The following is a 20,565-nucleotide window of genomic DNA, read 5'->3' on the forward strand; positions in this document are numbered from 1 at the left end:
CTCTAGAAGTCACTAGAGGCCTCTAAATCTCTATAGTACCCTTGTTAGTAGATGCCTGGGGATTTGTTGTTATTTTAAGATTTTTCTATTTCAGCACTATAAAATAGGGCACAATTTAACTGAAGGTGAAGATAACTATTATATATATTTTATTAATATCTACTTTGTTCTTCAGTTGTTTATACTGTGTGGAAGATGATCTCTTATCCAAAAGTTATGTTTTACTTTGTTTTCTCTTGAAGAAGCACAGCCATGTATTGATTCAATACAAGAAAAGAGAAGTTGTGACTGCCCTGAGTTACTTGTAACATAAGTGTATATATCTCAATTTACCTTATGGTTTCCTGGTCAATACATCATCTAAACTGACTGGTTTTATTTTCCTTGTTGGCCTTTGATTTCTTGTTTAACTTTTTGAAGGAAGCAATTGAAATTTCCTACTGCAAAACATGGGGACAGTAAAAGAGATCTCCATCAAAAACTACCTAAAACTGGCTAAGGTTCTTAATTTTTCGGGAAGAGCCCTAGTAGCAGAGGATGGTAGCTGAGTAAGCATCAAACACTGGGACATATTGCCAATTAGCAGAGAAGGCAGTTCTGAGATGTAAAAGAGCAAAATCTGATGTAATTTAAAGTCAAGGGAGATTTCAGAGCAATTTATGACCCTCTCCTTCACTTCAGAGAAAAATTCAGCAGAGCTTTCTTTTTACTTCTTTCAGTATGGTTGGAAAGACACACATGGGGAAAGGCCAAACTACCACTAGTACTAAACTACTCTCCAAAACCAGACCTATCTTTATCTTCCCAGTGGAAAATACAAAAAAAATGAGACTCCATTCCTTTTTTTTTCTTATATGTTGTGGAACTGGACTAATGCCATAAAGACAATTAGAAGGTGTTACTTGGGATGCCTGTGTAGCTACCATATTTATGACATTATGATAAAAATTCTGGTTTTGTTCAATATTATCAGTGAGGCCTGGGGGAATGCAAATGGTCTTTAGTCTGAACAGGTGCAAGGTATGTATTTATAAAGTTTATTTGATTTTTTTAAATAAAAAAGGAAAGGTCCTGCATTTCCTCTGGCTTTCTGTTTTGTTGCTGTACTCAAAATTACAAAAGAGAAATCAGATTGGAATTCTGAGCTACTGGAATCTTCTACTCTCTTAATATTAAAGCACTCAGTCAGTTGAGATAAGGTATTAACATAGTTGGAATTAAATGAACAAATATTCAGAGGTAGGTTTATTTTTGTGGTTTTGGGGTGCTCTAATTGTAGTTATATTTTTGTTTCTACATTTTATTAAGAAATTTATATGACCTCTGTGAGATTGGATGATGGGAGACAATCTAATAAATGCCCTCTGGATGGGTAACTTATCTGTAGATCAGCACTTCTGGTTTATGTTGTCTTTGTGGGCAATAGGGGAAAGTGATTTAGAACTGTATGAGAGTCCTATGTCTGGATTTATGATATACCATGCTATATGATATAATAATTAAGGCTCTCTTCCTTGTTTTTCATAAATACAATTCTTAAATGAGAGCAGAATTTTATTTTAAAATAGAAATGCCTGTAGTGCAATCTGTGGCTCAGAGCACAGGGGTGAAGGGTAGAGGAAGCATCCAACTGAGCCCTTTAAAAACTGTGGTCTTAAAATACACAGGGAATTCACATAAGTGAAATCATATGCATTACAGAAATAGGGATCTATTTGATTCTGCTGTAAAACTTTTTATTGACTTCCTTGTTCACTCTTGTCTGTGTCATACCTTGGAGAAGACTCTCCTTTTGTTCTATATATTTGACATTAAGCATCCTGAATTTTATCAGATCTCCTCATGCCCTTCTCTCCAGCACACATTACAGAGCTCTTGATGCTTGCAGATACAGTATGCATGACATAATATCTTTGTTAGGGAATACACCTTTGAAGATCCTGCTTTAATAATAAATTAGCTAAATTTGACTCAGCTAATTTGGGTGTGGAGAAAATACGGTGAAATTAACCTAACAAAATTCCTTGGACTTGGCTTTGTAATTGGGTGTGTAGCTTTTCTTTTTTTTTTTTTTTTTTTGAAGCTGGGATTATCTCAGTATTAGTAAAAACCATGATGTGAGAATGATAAAAAGGAATCTAGAACAAAAAGACTTCAAAATCCTGACAGTTCTCTCTTAGAGCTGCTCTTCTGGAACTGCTTCAAGAGCCGTTGAACACTTTTAAAGTTTCTGTTTATATCAAAGGTCAAGCAGCTGGAAAAAATGGTTTAGAGCAGGCCCAAGTTAAGCAGACTCAATTCCTTGGTATTACAATTTTACTTTAGTTTTAATTGAAGATAAACAAACTAGCAAACTGTCTGGCTTCAACCCATTTACTCACCCAGCAAGACTAAGTCTAAGCAAACGTGCAACTAAACCCATAAAAAGAGATTCCATCTGTCTTCAAGGGGTGTTTTTCCCAGTGCTTGGTCAGAGTAAGAAACTCTTTTGGATGGTGGGATGCAGTGCAGCCCCTGGGTGAGGGGCACAAAGAGGATTTGAGGGCTCAGTCTTAGCCCAAGGACAGTCCAAACTGATTCCACTGAGAAATTCCCTGTGCCATTCCTTTATCCAAAAGTATTTATGAGTGTACGGACACACTCACATGCTCTGTTCTGAATGTGCGTATATACATATTTACATATACACATAGAAATACTATATATATATATATATGTATATATATATTTCTGTACTTCTATGCATATACATCTATATACACATATACACACATTCTATGAGTAAATGTGTTTGACAGGGCTCATCTACGCTGTGCAGGATGTGACCCCATGTTCATTTTGTCACAGTGCTCAGGCCCTGATGTTCCTGATACTCCTGAGGTCCTGGAGGAGTTTTCTCTTAGGAAACACATTTATTTGCTTTGCCTGTAGGCACAATCCAGTCCACTGCAAGGTTTACTCCACACTCTTTATGTGTTTTATTCTCTTACACTGTTACATAGGCTGTGTTTGTGGGGTAATAGCTACAGATGTTCTGTCCTGGGATTGCTCTGTAAGGACAAATAATGGAGTTGGGGTTTGGGCTCTGGAGAGCTGCTCAGTAATTGGATAGTTTCTGGTGTCATAAGCAATACGGTATGCTACAGTGCATACTTCATTGTGCAAGATCTGATTTTCAGACCAAACCTGCAACTAGAAGTTTAGTTGATTCTTAAATTTAGCTAGTACCAGTGTAGGATACAAAGCTGCTTTCTGATTGAGTCCCACTTCAAAAAACATATTAATTTTAAATATGTAAATGATTTAGTCTTGCTCTGGAAAGGAAGAAAACTCCTGTCATTAATTTATTCTTCTGGAACATGCTTAAAGGGAACTTAGAGGCACAAATATTTTCTGGACCATTTTTTAGAAAGCAAAAAAATCTTCTAAACCTCCCTTTATCCTACTCTCCTTCAAGATGTCCCTCTCCAAATCAGCAGTCAAACCACAAAACTTATCAATAAAACTTACTTTATTCTGCATTGGAAGGCACAGACATTATTAACCAATTATACCTATATCAGTTTTTATAAATATGGAAATGTAGATGGTGGTATAACTACTGTACAGTTACTCTTTTATAAGACTGAATGATATTTAAGCAGATCATTTTCTCACTAGACTCAGCTTTCTTCAAGTATCAGTTCATTCTTTCAGAGACAAGAACTTCAAGAAACCATAAAATCTGTGTAAATTAATAAAACTGTGAACCTGATGCAAGTATATAATGCTTCTATAAAAGTTTTATAGTAAATTGGTTAGACTGTTATTGAATCCACTCAGCACAGATGCTGATGGAAGGCTTCCTTTGGTTGCTAATATATTTGACAATCTGTAGTGCATTTATGAGCAAAGAAGGCAAACAACGTAACTCTCATGTTCAGGTTTGGGTAGCAAATATTAATTGAAGTATGGCAGTGAAAACCCAGGACTGTAGGTTTGGTGTGTGTTTTTCTTTTCTTCTGTGTGCCACTAAATCATCTTTTCTAAAATGATATGTTATTTGAAAAACATCAGGGTCATCTTACCACTCTAATTTATCCCGTCTATGTGAGATGAGTCCACACAAAAGCTCAAAAAAATGTATAAACGTTTTAACAAAAATAAATATCTACCTTCTAGGCCCACATCATATTTGCCATGTTAGCTTACACTGAGAGGCTATTTTAAAAATGTAGAAAACATCGACATTTTTTGTTGGATGTGCTTGAAGATAAATAGAGCTGTTGAAAAAGACACTTAGGCATTTAAGTGCAAGAAGCCACACTTGGGCTTTTAGCATACATGTATGTCTAAACTGTGAAAATGTGAAAGCAAAGGTTATGATTCATAGGGCAATGGTTTCTTTCCATACCAATTTTTTATTAGCTTATGAAGTACAGGAGCTTACTCCAGGTATTCCCCTTGAACTTGATTTAAACCACTGGCAGCTCTCTAACACTAGGAGCTGTGGTATTTTGCCATGCATCATACCCCTCTACTTGTTATTACTAAATTGCTTGCTTATACCTTGTGATGGGTCCTTCAGTTTCTCATAAATTAATAAGGCATCTGTGAATATTTTTAGGCAGGTTTTAAAGCTCTGAATCTGCTCCAATACAGAGACTTAAAAAAAAAAAAAAAAAAAAAAGAGAGAGAGAACAGATAAAGCAAGATTTCTTTTCCTTACAATGTTCTTCCAGTATGAAGCAAAATATTATTAATCTAGACTGCCTGCTACTTTCATTTACCATGTAGCTGCTCATGGGATTACAGGCACAAAGGTTTCATAAATTTCAAATGAAATATGAACATTTGTTGTCAAAATACTGTTAAGCTATAAAAGCTCTGCTAGTAGTCGTCCTGCTCTTTTATTGTAACATTTATATCCGTGGGCGTTAGTGTGTTCTTGGGTCTGAAGGGGAATTTTTTCCCCCTCTTTATTTTTTTTTTCACATGATTTTCATCCAGGTGACAGATAACAAGGCAGGGGAATGGAAAATACATACTTCTCATTTTTCAGGCTATGGCAGATCCTTTCTGTAATTATGTGACATTGCAAGGACCTTATCTAAGTAAGCATAGCACCTTAGATGCCATTTAGCATATAGCTGCCTGGAGAAGCAGGCAGAACCTTTTCTTCCTATTTCCCCAAAAGTGCAAGCAGCAATGTGTCTGTCCTGTCTGCTTCCTTCCTCTCTGTGTACATTCAGCCCAGTGGTGTTATTTGACATGGCACTTGTCATACAGCATGGGGGAAATAGAAGATAGAATGATAAGGGACACGTGTATCTCTCTGCTGCTTAAAGTCTGGGTGTTCAGAGTCACAGAGCTGTGCCACTAAAGCTTTTACCTGAGTGAGCAAAACCTGTCCAACTTAATAGTCAATAGGATTCTTTATGGGAGTAACACTGTGCATAAATTGTGGTGTTCAACTCTTACAGGGAGCTTGTTCAATATATAGGTATTTACAGAAATGAATATGTTCAGAAATCCAAATACAGGAGTCTCTTCTTTTAGATATCTAAATTATAAATTTTTATTCATGATGTAGCATTAAAAATAGGCTAAATTATTCAGATTCTACTTTAATAACACCACTTAAAATACTATAATCAATACAGTTTGCTTAGAATTTCTATTAGAAGATATGTATAGGGTGCTAAAATAGTAATTCAGTCTTTGTCCAAAGTATAAGGAGGGTTTCTATACTGTGAAAAACGATTATGACATGTTAAAACTGTGTAATAGTAAGCAGACACTTTTCAGTGCTGATGGGTGAATTCTGGAAATGCTCTATTTATTTTCTCTCTATTGACTAGTTGCATTCAGGCAAGACTGCCAGTGCATTGACTTGGAAAACAACTGAGACTGAACAATTTCAAACCATTGACATTATACTGCTTCATTTGTGAACTGCATTGCTTCTGCATGCACCAGTTACTTTTTTATGGAGTGCTCACATGTTTAGGAAGCTTTCAAAAAAGGGGAGTTGTAAGCTAGCTTAGAAAGAAAGCTGTCCATTTTATCAATTTTATAAGTCCACCAAATAAAACAGGCTGGCAGTTTCAAAAAAATAAAGTCATGTAGCAATTCATGGATTGGCTCTGCATGCACTTTGATGCACTATTAAAAAACAAAACAAAATACAAACTAACAAAAGGAAAAGTTTATGGGTTTAAAATTACTCTGTAGAGAATATTTTCAGCTTTTGAAACAATATAATTTCCAGCTGCTACCTTCAAGGCAACTTTTGCCAAGTGTTTTGTAGCACCGGTGCAGAGAAAAATGAATGAGAAATTAATTTGCGTCTGAGATTTAATTTGTGTCTCTGACTGTCTGTCTCCATCATGCTGATCAAGCTTCTTTGTTACCAATTCACATCACTTCTTAGTAGCATCATTTCTGCTGCACCAGTGTTGGCTTTGTCTGGAAAAGCACTGTTATTGTGAGCAGTGTTTTCCTCTGTTATTGTGAGCCATTTTCTCGCGCTGAGATCTGGAATATTGACCAGTAACTGGAATTTCGTGTAAGGAGCTGACTGTCAGGGCTGTGTCCTGGACAAGCCCCAGCCCAGGATGTGAGCAGTCCTTAATCCCTTGTGTGCTGGGGTGTAGACTCAGCACGGGTTAGTCCGAGTGACCAGTCTCCAAATGACACTGCCTGATGTTTATTCATATTTTTTCCCATTTCTGATCTATTAATTAGGCCAAAAAAAGGGGAAAAAATCCTCCTTTTGAGGATATACCTCAGGGAACCTGTAGCCTCTGAAATCTCTACTGAGGCCTACCCTTTCCTAGACTAAGTCGAGAGAAGCAATGCAATCAAAACACTTGTGAAAAAGGACAGAAAAATACTGTTCCTTCTTTCTTCTGACAAAGACAAGCAAAGTCACACCAGCCTCCTGCTCCTACAGCAGCAGCAGCATTGACAAAATCTGCTAAAAGCTCACATCTTTGTGCCCACACTGTGCCCACAGTGTCCCCTGCTCCCCTCAGTGATTTGTTATAGCTGTAGTTGTTTGTAATTTAGGAAATAATTCTGCTTATCTTGTTTATGATGATGCATAGGAGCTCTTCACACTCTCCTAGCAGCACCACTGGTCTCCTGCTAAGCAGAATAAAACACAATGCTGGGTGGTGAAGACAGCTGGAATATGCTTTTTGTAGCCCAGCAAACAGTGTGGTTCCTTATACACCTGAGGACAGCTCCTATGTGTAAAAGCCATCTTTTCTGCTCACCTTGTTGAAGGAAGACATGTTTTTACGGTAACTTTGTTTTTACACTGTAAGTAGGTGATTGCTTACGCTATATGGACATTTTGCTTTCTGTTGTGTGCAATGCACAGAGTTTGTTTTCATCAGCAAATGTAAACTATTGGCTTATCACCTCCCCATTTTGGAAGATACCAGGGACCTTTAAATGATGGATTATGAGTTTATTCTGAGTACAGAGGTTGAATTTATTGTCTCTGGCCAGAAGTGAGAACATTGCCAACTTGATCAAAATGGAGGTCAGCAATATGGTGGCTGCAGTTCCAGCTGCATAGACTCTTCACTTCATTATGAGATATAGAAATATTTAAACAGTCATTTAGAAACTCCAAAATGTGTCATCTTTTCATTAATTTACCTGTTCACCTATGAATGGTGTTCATACCTGCTGATGGCAGTTACTCTTTGTGTAAGAAAGATGGAGCCCAAATATTTGTGTAGGGAGTGATATTCCTCAGATTTGCTTTTCACTTTCAGCCTCTCCTTTCCTGTGGAAGGCAATATGGGCATGGGAGCATAAAAGAAGCTGTGATGGTCTTTGCCAGGCCCCAGCTCTGAAGAACTGGGTGCCCAGGACTCGAAGGGTCTGCTCTGCCCCAGACCTGTGCATGGAGTGGGGATACACCCACTGTGTGCTTTGGATACACATCCTGCACCGATGCTCATTCAGACTTTGCTGAAGACATTGGCTTTTTGCAGTCAAAGGTTGTGGCTTTCTGTCAGGAAGCTTTCATAAGTTTATTGACTGCGCCTCACGGGCAGCGTTTGATGCGGTGCCAGCGATCAGATGTTGCGTCTTGTTTCCGAATTGTTGGTATGACCCACCTCAGGAGCAACTGGGAGAGCCACTGGAGAAATCTACAGCATTAGAGGCATCATTTTATTTGCCTTGTGGCACTAGATACTGACATAACGCATCATTTCATGGGTGTTTTTGTGTACAGATGAAAATGCACGAGGCACATGGACCTGATGTAATTTGTGTAGTTCTGCTGCTGTTGGTGGGTTGGAATTTGCCCAAATGGGGTCAGGTGTGAGTTCTTCTTGGCCATGAAGAGATTGTCCTGGTGGTCAAGGCACGACTGCACAATCAGGTGTTTCCTGTACTAGCCAGGTGCTTCTCCTATGTTAAGCCTTCCCCTCACCCATGGTGTACTTTTTAAAAAATTAACATTAGAGTGGCCCTTTTCCTTTTTCACATCTTGTTGAGAAAAGGAAATGAAGAATCTCACTGCTGTCATTGAGAAAATAGATTACCTCAGAAAAATGTGCTGTAGATGGTAACTCTCACCATATGGCTCTTGCTTCATCAGTTGAAGAGAACTGTTTGTGAAATCATGGGCTTTTTTTTGTCTTCCTGTTTTCTGATCCTGCCCAGATAGTTTTCAGTGCTTCCAAATATTTATATTCTGATAGGCTCCCTTGTGAACTTCTCAAGCACATTATAATGGTTTCAGGAACAAAGGCCATTAGAGAAAGAAAGGGCAGGCATGAACTGAAAGGCAAATAACATCTTAAAATATGTAGAGGTAGGCTGTAAATGAGATTGGTTCACCGGGATGCTCTTTTGAAATATGAAGATAAACTGCCCCTCTGACCTCTGACGAAGTTACGTAATTATTTGGGAAGCTTTATCTCTGTGTCATTTCACAGTTTTCTCCTGTTAGTGCCACTCTCTTACTTCACATTAGAAAAAAAAAAAAAAAAAAAAAAGCAAGCATGGAAAGCCTCTCTGGCTGGTTATCTGAATGTGGAATCCGCTGCTGAAAAGACCCTGGCCCTCCTGTTAACACAATACTTTTATCCGGTAATCACAGCCTGCGGGAGACAAAATAACAATTCATCTGGAAAACGAGATTAACTCATTTAAGTTAGGCAGTGATCACAGAGAGAAACACGCTGGTGTTATCTGTCTGAAGGAAAGCATACAGATTGGAGGGCCATTCCGGTTCAGAGGGCCCATGTAGCAGGCCCAGCTTGTTGAAAGTAATTGGACCCTGTCAGAGTATGCCTTTGTGAGATATGGATATTACAATGGAATTCTATTAATCTCTGACAAATCCCCTCTCATCTGATAAAGGCTGTATACCTCTGCTCTTCATTACAACAACTCGCTGCTGCTCTGTGGGGACTGGTGGGGCAGAGCCCCTGTGGCTGTGTCACAGGTGAAAGGTGCTGCTGCCCCTTCTGGGGGTCTTTTAATCTGTGTACTGCCAGGACTGCTGGGCTGCTGCACTGATTTGCTCACATTTTTATGGAGTTTTCTCTTTAGATTATTTTCAGGGAAAAAATCCCTTATTTTTCTGCTTAGGTATCCTAAATACTTTCGTTTTCTTGTGTTATCAGAGTTATCATTGGTAAATGGAGGCTGAATTACACATTGTTTACGGCATTTATATTGTTATCTAACCTGCTTCTGATGCAGAAAGTTACAGGAATACTGTAACTCTTATAAATACCTCTGTGTTTTAAATGTTTGTATATTTAAATCATAGGAAGAACAGAAAACACACAGATAACAATGCATTTAAGGATGTCCTGGAACACTTACCATTTTTTGTCAGTATTTGTTGAGCTGGTAGCACATTGAGGCCCTGATTCATGGCTTAACCTCCTAAATTCTTCAGTAGTAGCAGTAAGTATAACAAGACATGAAGCAAAAACTATAGATAAGATGTGGCAAGTTAGCACGGGAAAGAGAGGAAAGAGAAGTTATAGTCTTCTTTCATTTATGTCACTCTGTTCCTAGGTGCAATTCTTTAATTTTTTTAGTTGCAATTATTTCTGCTTCCTAATTTTATTGTTAGCATCCTGGCTTAGCTTGGCCTTATTTCTCCTGAATGTCACAACAAATTTTTTTGAGAAATATGACCATTTACACAATTTCACATGTGTTGTTTTTTTTTTTTTTCTCAAAGCAAGCCTGAGAAAGTTATGTATAAAGAAGGCAAAACAGAATATTATTTCTTTTAAGTAATAAAGTTAATAAATAGAGCATTTTATCAGGAGGAACTGAAGAACCCAGGCCTGCTTCTTCTTCTGCAGTGTCAAACATCACCAAAGGGAAATGCAGCTCCTGGATGGAGGTGCCTTAAGGGAACTGGGAACATGTGAATTGCAAAATCTGCCTTTCTCAGACAGACTTTTGTCTAAAAGGTTTTGCCTTTGTCACTGGAACAGATCAACAGTAAGGCCTCATTCCTATTTGTAAATGCCTACAGTGTCTGACTGCCTTGAGCAAAGAATACTTTTTCTATAGAAATGAAACTTTCCTTTCTTGTCCTTCCCTAGGAAAGGACACGCAGCCACAGCCTAGCTGTACATGACATGGGAAGAGTCATTTGTAGTAATGGTGGTAGAAAGATTTTGACAATAGTATCTTTAAAAAATTGAGCAAAGTGTTAACTCAGAGTTGTTTATCAGCAGCTTGGACTGCATGTTTGCCCCTGTACACACAAGTGAAATACAACCAAGAACAAGAATGATTGAAAGCATTGAAGGTACTTTTAGCATTTAAGTCTCCTCTCATTAGATATATCATTTTACTCAGGGGATAAAAATATTATTTTTTTAGATATGAACATGAATGGATTTCTGGTGGGTAATGTTTCCTAAAATGTTCCACAATATTGCTTTTAAAAAATGCTCAAACATTCATGTCATTTTTTATGCTAAAACTATCTGTCTGCTTTCACTAAAAGATGTAGTGTGGCAAAACCATGTGGCTTTCTGATTCCTTTTCTGAAGTAGAGTGAGAAAGATTTAAAAAGTCAACTGCAGCTATCCCATATCATCTTAAAATATAACCTTTGCAATATACCTAAGTCTCCTTCATGGTATTGTACACACATTTAGCAGTAGAGAGGGAGAAACAGTGCAAAAGCATTCAGGTAAGTTAGATGGAGTTCAGTATTAATAGCTGAAGTATCAGTTAGCAAGGGATATAATAGCATTTTAGTTTTTGGCTTGTAGTTGTAATAATATCATCTTTCAAAATTCTGCTCATTCACTCACCCCAGTGAGTACTTCTCTTTGATAACTGAGGAAATATCACCAGGTTGTATTTTGGTTTGGGTTTTTTATTATTGGTAGTCTTGGTGGGAAATGCAGGTGAGGAGATCTCACACTATGGGAATTGTACATTGCACTTGCAGTTTAATAGGCCACACATCTATTTTTAATGCCTGATGTCTTAATCTTTTTAGTCAGAATTAGTTTTGCAAGCCTGACATGGCTGATGTGAGGAAGATCACAATTTAGTTTACAAAGGCCAGCAGGATCAGTCTCTTTTATTGGTCACTGCTTAAATTTACCTGCTGTTCTCCCATAAACAAACCCATAAACTGAGGCCCAAGTTTTGCTGTAGGATAAATATCTCTCTGGCTCTACAGTAATTGGTAGCCATGTTCAAATCCAAAGGGAGAATTACCCTGCAAACATGGAATCAAATCACATTTCCATATTCTTACAGGAGGAAGCATACAATCAATAACTGAATTCAAAATAATTTTTCTAAGGGCACAGCCTTACAAAGAGGTTATTCCTTTGCTACTGTGGCAAGCGAGTTTTATTAAACTCTGTGTAAGTTAATTTCTGGTAAGGGCTATATTGTCTTCTTGAGGTTAGCTTTGCTTTTCCTTCACATTTGCCCAATGATTATCTCTTGTTTTATTTACTCATTGTCAGGTACCTCAGTGTTCCACCTCATCTCCTTTCTTAGCAGTGAGAGTGCCACCAGAGAGTTTCAGATGTACAAGGCCCTGGTACAGCAGTCGAGCCCAACAGTCACAGAGAATCAAATAGAAACATATGGATTGCAGCTAGTTTTGTCAGAGTGCTTAAATTACCAGGAATTTATTCCAAAAATAAAAATATGAGGTTGGCATTCCAACAGCATGCTCTGTGTCAATTGGCATTTCCAGGCAGGGCATCATTAGAGATGCCCAGGTTTGCTAGAAAACATGAAGATAAATATGTTTCCAAACTGGTAAAATCAACAGATAGGGCAGTTTCTTCATATGTAACTCCTTTAAAATCCATGTGGGATTTGTAAACACAGCTCCCAGCCTTCAGTACCTTCATGGAGTACCTGGTGTGAAGGTTTGGTACAGAACAGTTGTTCAAGTCTGACCACCAGATGTGACTGGACTATTTTAAGGGATGTTGGAATGTTAAAATGACAGTGATTATATCATATGACTTTTAGTTCAAAAGTTGAGGGAAAATTGCTTTGTTGTAGTATGTTAAAGAAGGGAACTTTTAACTGTAATAATGTGATTATTTGTATAAAGTTGTTCTATTGTAGTGGCTTTAATCATTTGTGTAACACAGTTATATATTTGGTGGCAATACATAGTTTAACAAACAATCAGTTTCAAGGAAAAGGCAGGTGCATGTATTAAGAGGCTATCTAAATATATTTGAAGCCAATTTTTTATCCTTTTTTGTTAGCAATACATCAATCAAATATTTATTTACAGGGATTTTTCCCCAGTAAAACATTGTGTGTGCACCTTAGTTGTTCTTGATCTTGTTCATTTTAAGCACGTTTTCACTTAAAGTGTTCTTCTTCAAGCTATTCTCGATTCAATTTGAAGTGGTTTCTGAGTTTGAGTAATTTACATATAAAAGCTTTACTGTACATTTTATAAAATGACTGTGTTCAGAAAACAACCATTTCTATTTAACAATATTGTTATTCCACAAGCTGAGATGCTTTCCTCACTGTCTTTTGCTTTTACTAACAATATTTGTTCTTGTCTTAATTTTAAATTGTTACTGCCTGAAAATTTATAACTTCCTCCTTTTCTGTCCTGCTATACTGAAGTGACTAGAGACCTCCTGTGATATATGATGTAAGATTAAAAATACTTTTTTTTTGTCAAGGTAGGAGTGACACACATACAATTCTTTTGAGACTCTCCTCTCGTTTTACTTAAATAAGTGATAGTTGTTGATGGCAATTTTGAACTTAAAATCATTGTTTCCTGTGCTGAATTTTAAAATGATTCTTTGCATTTTATTGCTATCTGTAAATCCCCAGCAACCAGTTCTGAACCTCTCACAAGTTTATGCTGTCTTGTTTTAGAGGAATACAAGAACATATGCAACATTTATGAATAACATGCTGTAAAGAGAGGCAGCTGAGGGTAGCTCAGATTGGACCTTGGATCAAAATGAGATCTGACCATATAAAAGTACACAGAGTACCTTAGTGATATTAAAAGATGATGCTATGCCAGAAATCAGTGCATTTCAATTATTCAGGAATTAGTTCATTAAGTTTCTCCAGTTACATTACAAACTAGTTAGTTTGTAACATTTTTCTATCCAATACAGAAATTAATTTTGTTTGAAAACAATAAACCTCTATTATGAAAAATATCCATAAAACAACTTTAGATTTAATGTTTTGTTCTCAGGAAAGATACTGAGTATAAAGCTTTATTTCTTAAGATTAATCATTGATGAATCTTCTTTTTTCTACAGCAATAAACAAATGCCAAATAATGTTTGCTGGCAGATGAAAGATTTTGTACTTTGCAAAGTTTGGCTCATCACTGCATAATCTTATGAAAAAACTGAGATGCAGGTTACTAGTGCTCTCAGCCTGTTCAAATGCCATTTCTAGTGGGATAGTCAGAAATGCTACTTTGTACCTGTGCATTACAAGTGGAAATTGCCATGAATTTTCTGTGGATCACACAGAGCTGTCAAAATGCTGCTAAATATGAAGATTTTTGAGTCTAAAAAGGCTTTGATTTTTGAGAGATCTTGGAGATTTTGGAGATATCTTTTAGAGTCTGTAGAGTGATTTATTTGTTTGGTTTGCAGAATTAAAGGTGTATGAGATTGATTTTGCACTTTTTTATCAGATCCAAACAGTACTCTGTGTTTATACATTTGAGGATGAGCTAGGTGTAATTATCAGATTAAGTGGGATTGTTTCCCTTAAACAAGGAGCAGCAATTTTCTGCATTAAAATCTCTTTACATATAGGTTTTCTCATAAGGCAGAAATTACCTTGTCATGTTTTTAATCTACCCAGTTACAGTCATTTATTCACCTCCAGTTTTGAGGAGGAGAGTGGGGTTTGGTATCAAGAGAAGTAGCCTAGAAGTGAAGGGAGATGATATCTTAGCATTCTGCAGCTTGTGTCAGTGTTTCCAAGCTCACCAACTATTCCTTCCTGTGTGAGATAACCCTCTGCCCCAAAGAATCACAAACTTTCTGCTCCCTGTAATTCTGTTGTCTTAGTTGCTGAAACAGCATCTATATATTTTATTTTTTCTGAGATACTTGGGTAGAGTAACAGAGGGCCTCATTAAGGGCATCTGTTATCTTAGTTCATATTTTATTCTGAATTTTAAGAGTGCCTCAACAGAAGGGATTAAGTGAGAAAAGAACAGACCATCTTTTTTTACTGCTCTTCTGTACCAATTGCTCCCAGTGTCAGACGTACCCCGTGATTACTGCTGTGCAAAGCTTTGCAATATGGTTGGTGCAACCACATTTGGCAGTGATTCACAAGTCATTGCAAATACCATTTCACAGCAAATCCTAATGTAGCCTGAAGATAAAAACCATTGTAAACACTGTATGGGTTGAGACTGCCTTTGTGCTGATAAATATTTCCTTAACATTTAAATGAAGATGCTGTGCTTGCTTTATTTAAGTACAATTTTATCTGTGATGGGTGGGTGAGGAGACTGACAAGTTATGGAGGAAAGAGGAAACACTTGGAAGTTCTTCTAGGAGTAGAGTGTCCTGTGAAACAGTTTACTTCTCTGAGCCTACCTGAGGTTTGCCATGATGAAATGTGTCTGGGACTTGGGCTACTCTGGACCTGGCAGACTTGTGTATTCAATGGGGATGTTATATCATTATGCATGTGTCCTACCTGGATATTGCAATCTAAACCCATGAATTCTATTGCAAAGACATTCTCAGAGCAAGGAATCAGTTTGCTTTTTAACACTGTGTTGCTGCAAAACAATGTTCTTCCTTATCCCTGGAACAGTTCTGATATATTTGCAGGATGATTGCTGGATCAGGCATTAATGTAAATAGTGCTGTGAATGGACTGACACTGTGCACTGCAGGGAAGTGAAATAAACCCAGCTCTTTGGAAGCTATGGGAAGAACCAAGCTTTAACTGCATTTTTGGCCTGTAGCTGAGAGGGTTTCTCTCTCACAGGTACAAATTTTGGTGTGCCTCAGGCTGAAGGAACTGCTTGGAGGAGCTGATGAGTATTTGGAGCTCGTCAGCTGTGATGCTGCAGAGTGGCTCACCCTAAACACAGAGTTCTTGAGATTTTAGTGTTGGTTTTTTCCCTCTCTTTCCTCCCATTGCCACAAAAGAAAGTTTTATATCTGATTTAGGGATGGTGGGAGGGAATGAAATGGAGGAAAGGGAGACAAATCATCTAGAACAGTACAAAGTGAGTCATCTCTATTTTAGTGCTAATTTAAGAAAATGTTGCAATTTTCTGGTATTGTCGGTAACGAGACACTTTTTAGTGGAGCCCACTTGATTGGGATGTGCAAGCCTCAGGAGTGCCCTCTCTTATCATGTAGTTAATGCCGTGGTCAGTATTTTGCTGTCAACATTAATGAGAGGTTTGGGAGGATAACTGGCACGAGATCTGGTGCCCTCCCATTCTCGAGAATAACAGATTATAGCAGTGAACAACATAAGGGCAAAATGTCCCCCCCCTAGGGCCAGCTCAAATACCTTAGATAGAGGCAGAGAGAGAAAGGAACTCCAGGAAATCTTTGTATCTTGAGAGTAAAATAGTGCAAACTTTCTCCAGCAGTGAAATCTGGATTGGATGTAGGTGGCTTGTGTAGAAACGATAATTTAAAATGTGCCTGTAGAATGAAAATTTGACTGATTCGACACAATTTTCTTTAATATTTCCTATATACTGTTCCAACTAAGGTCATTTTTTTCTTTCCAGAAGGCAATCCAAACTGCATCAAAATACTCTGCTGTCAGAATCCATTGCCAAGTGCTCCTTTTTGGTGCATCTTGGGAATAAAAATTGGAGGAAGGAAAATAAAACTCCATATAGGTCTTCTTTACATTTGGGAACTCTCAGAACATGTACAGGACATTACTGGGGATATTGGGAAGCAAAGAGTCCCCAAGTTGGACTACTTGATGCTTCCTTATTGACACTAAGAAATAGGATAATTGTATTTTTTTCCCCAGATTTGCTCCCAATGTATTGGTATCTTTAACAATCGGTTCATTTTCTTGTTTGTAGTTAGAGACAGCTATATTGAACTCTTTTTGAAAGTACTCTATGGCAAAATCTCCATGTGCAATTCAGATTGTGTTATTAATGCTAATTTGAAATATAGATGATAAATTTTAAACTGTTTTCAGGCTTTTCAGGTAGCATTCTCATCAAATTCCTGCTTTAGTAACTGAAAATACTCCATTTGTACTCTGCAGTCATTGCTGTAGGGAAGTTTCAGAAAGTGCAGGTAGTCTTATTGCTGTCCCTGGGGTTTAATTGTGCCTATTTGTTTTTCATTTGAAGATAAATAGTAGTTAGGAATTACTCCATTCATATTTGTTTCACATCCCCATTGTAATACAGTCGTGCTGCAACTGCTCTTGGTGTTCCCTCCTTTGTCCAAACCTAATTTTGTAAATTTTTACTGAAATGATGAGGTAGTAAATCTTAGCTACCAGGCACATGAGCAGGTTAAATTACCCAGTGGAGAAGTTGCTTATTTGAATCATGTCCAGGACATGAGGAGCCCGATCTGAAACTATTCACAGCCAAGAAATACTAATTTTAATATATAGCAGGATATCTCTGCCTTCTTAATCCTGGAGGGCACGTTAGACAAGGAGCTCTTTTCTAGAGTTATGGCTGTGGACAAGGCCATAGAGGGATAGTTTCTGTTAAAATGTCACTGCTGCTTATATTTTTTTACTGCCCTTAGCTTTGTACAAAAGGGTTGCTGCTCCTTCATCCCCAGTGATGTTTGGGAATGCTCGCTGTGATTCTGTTCCTGCTGCTCTGTCCATAGATCCTGTTTCTGTCAAACTCTCTTCAGCACAACTAGAAGAAGTTTGCATGAAAAGTTCCAAATCCGGGGAGCGTTAAATGAAAATGGAAACGTTTTTTCCCCTTGGTTTGCTTTAAATCCAAGATATCTTAATTTTTCTGATGTGTAATGTAATTGGTTTGCTTGTCACAACCCTAATATGAACTAATAAAATGTCTGAAGTCCTCATCTGTTTTCAGCAAATAATCTGCAGTAGGAATATCTCATCTACAGAAGAGCTGTGTATATATCTGACATGTTTAAAAAATGATTAATTGTGATTGTGGAGAAATTAATTGTGGATACACAAAGGCTGGAAGGAAGAGCTGAGCACACAGAGTCTCAAAAAATCTAGTCAGGCAAATCTTGAGATGATTGTGCTAAATATGTGAAGAGCATCTTGGAAATAATCTGAAGTTATCTAAAATAATCTCTGAGTATCTTTAATTGTTTTGAGTTATGTGTTTTTAAAAAATATAGTTGACATGAGAAAGATTTTCTACTGCTAAAAAATAAGGGGAAAAAATGAGGAATTGGTCTTAGAGGTGTGATTTCCCTGGTTCTAGAGAATAGAAAAAAGGATATTCAGCATTTTAAATGCTATGAAGTAATTTTGTTTACTGCCTCTAACCAAGGAACAGTTAAAAGACTGCTCTTGCATCCCTTCTTTCAGAACAAAGTAAAAGCTGACAAATTAATTTATGAAGGTAGCAGTGTGGATAAGACTTAAACTATTTGCATAGGATCTATGCATGGTAGAAAAGATTGAAAAAGGTGACTCTGAATTCTTGGACTTTGGGGGATGATGAGGCTTTATACAGTTTTGTTGTTGTTCAGTGCACTGTTTATTAAAGCAAGTATAGAAAGTCATATATAACTTTCATTGAGAGATTGCTGGGAGTGGACTCAGGACTTCACAGTGGCTGATTTGGAGCCCAACATTCAGATCTGGCAAATGCTGGGTCCTCCTTGTGTGACCTTACAAAGGGAAATTATTTATATTGGCTTTGAAAACAATTTTGACTTGTGGGACAGATGTATATCTGATTGAAACAAACTCTATTTGAGTTTATCATCCCTGCAGCAGGACCTGCAGGACCCAGGTGGGCTGCAGATGGAAAAGGTGGCTGGTCACTGGGGAGGTGGGAATGGGCAGGGAACACGGGAGATTGAGGCTCACCTGGGTGCTGGGCTGGGCTCTCCCTGCTGGGTTTCAGGATTGGTAATCTGAGTTATTTGTGCTCACTCTGCCTTCTCCAGGCTGTGGCACAAATATTGCAGGGGAGAAGTGGCTAAAATGCTGCTCAGACTGAGAGCGCCGAGACTTCTCCATAGCTGAGAGGGAGACGGGAATGAAAGAGGCAAAGAAACCCACATTGTCAAGGAAGTGTGTGAGTGTAGAACCTAATTATACTCCCATTGAATCCAATAACAAGAATTCCTATTGATTTTAAAAGGAGAATGATTTGGCAACATTTCATCTCCTCACTCTGCGCTAGCAAGTGCATAATGGTCTCTTTTAAACCTATTCATTTGTTTCAACCTTTATTGGAGGACAGAGTGCTTACAGCTGGCAGAAGAGGGGGAGGAGAGAAGCTGTTTTATTTATAACACAATTCAAATAAAAAAAAGTAAACCAGACCATCACAAATACATTCAGAATTGCAGAAAAACCTATTATTAAGGAATTACAAGGCTTTTGCCTTCACATTCTAACCAGCTCTTTTTTGTGGATTTGACATTGCTAAGGGCTCTTTTTTTTTTTTTTTTGTAGAAAAAGACACAGAAACTTAGGAAGTGTGCACAAAAGTCTTATTTGCCATTTTGTGTGTTGAAGCTGGGCTTCATGGGAGTGTTATTGTTTGCTTTGGTTTTGCTTGTATTTAGCATGTAGCTTTTAAAAGCCCTTCATGGCTGGAGAGTTTTTATTGTAAACATAAAACATTAATTTAAACATTAAAAATTTTACAGCTGCTTTTTAGTACATAAATTTTCACAGACACTCGAAGACGGTGATTTTTGTTTTAATGTTTTCTTTTTCCTAACTGCTCTGAAGTTGCATAGAGGGGGAGAAAAACACAATACTGAGAAAATTCTTCATGTTTAGATCTTTGAGCTGTAAGACCAACATTCTTAGCACAGGGGAGAATTCCTAGTAAGTATGGGATAAATATTAGTGCTGCCAAAGAAAGCAAACATTCCCACAGTTGGGATTTTGGGGCAGATCCTTGGTTTTTTTCCCTTAAACAGTTTTTCAGTAAATCAAAAACTTGAAAAAGGAATGAGAAAGGAAATAGTAAAGCAAGTCAATCTGCTCATAGACTGCAGCAGAAGAATTGTTGCTCTTGGTGTTATGTGTCCATCACAACAGGGCCTTTAGAAAAGCCTCTTCCAGAGCCCAAGATAACAATAACAAATTAAAAAATAGAAATTGTGTAGCAGTGGTAATGTTTGGGGTTCTGTGGCAGTACAGGACACAGCTGCATGAGGCTGCCCAGTTGCCCTGGTCTGACAGGGGCTGTTGGCTCCTGAAGGGAATGTGCTCAATTCTCAGCCATGTAAATGGGAGAAGCTTCACTGGTTTGGGTGGATCTGCAGGACATTATAACATAAAATCAGTTTTATGCAGTGAGTAATCTTGTATTTTTTTTTTCTGTAGCATACCTGCAGGAATTGGAATTTGGCAGAGATCTGCTCAGGGAGAGTGGCAAAATCAAGTGACATTTGACAAAATTTTGTGAAAAATTTGAGTCATAGAAAGTGGTGGAGGAACAGAGCTGGGGAGGTGGGGCCATGGGTGCAGCAGTGTTCCCTGAAGTAGAATGGATCACTAGTTTTTGTGTTATATCAATGGTATCACATTTTTATAGAAGGAAGTAGCTGGAGGTGCTCAGAAGATTGCAGGTACTGGTCTCCAGTTATACTAAATGCAGAGAATGGAAGCACTTAAAGAGAGGGTCTAGCATAATAAGCAGGGCTAAAAAATAAACATGCAGTTTTATCCTGCCCTGAGTCGATCCAGCTAAAACTAGAGAGCAGATACTTTTGGTTTTCCAAGTACTTGAGCAGGAGAGAGATGAGATGGGCAAGCCAGCTCTGGTGGTGAGGAGAGCCCTGTGTAAATAAAGTATCTGTACTTCTGGCTTTTTCTTTGATGCAATAATTTGCAGAGTGATTTATATTAACCCTACAAACCTACCAACTAACT

General features: G+C 37.8%; 1 protein-coding gene across 3 annotated transcripts in view; it reads left to right on the forward strand.

The window, feature by feature from the left end:
• Positions 1 to 20,565, forward strand: part of WWOX (WW domain containing oxidoreductase) — a 483,980-nt gene that overhangs the window by 238,503 nt on the left and 224,912 nt on the right. Inside the window, exon 9 of one of the 3 annotated variants that reach the window (XM_085589258.1) lies at positions 243 to 19,138. The exons of the other annotated variants lie outside the window; for them this stretch is intronic. Coding sequence (XP_085445384.1) covers positions 243 to 308 — 66 coding nt within the window. The 3' untranslated portion in view covers positions 309 to 19,138. Of the gene's footprint in view, positions 1 to 242; positions 19,139 to 20,565 lie in introns of those variants that run through there. 3 annotated transcript variants of the gene reach the window in all.

Source organism: Lonchura striata, chromosome 11 (assembly GCF_050655825.1).
Source record: "Lonchura striata isolate lonStrDom1 chromosome 11, ASM5065582v1, whole genome shotgun sequence".
Lineage (NCBI taxonomy): Eukaryota > Metazoa > Chordata > Aves > Passeriformes > Estrildidae > Lonchura > Lonchura striata.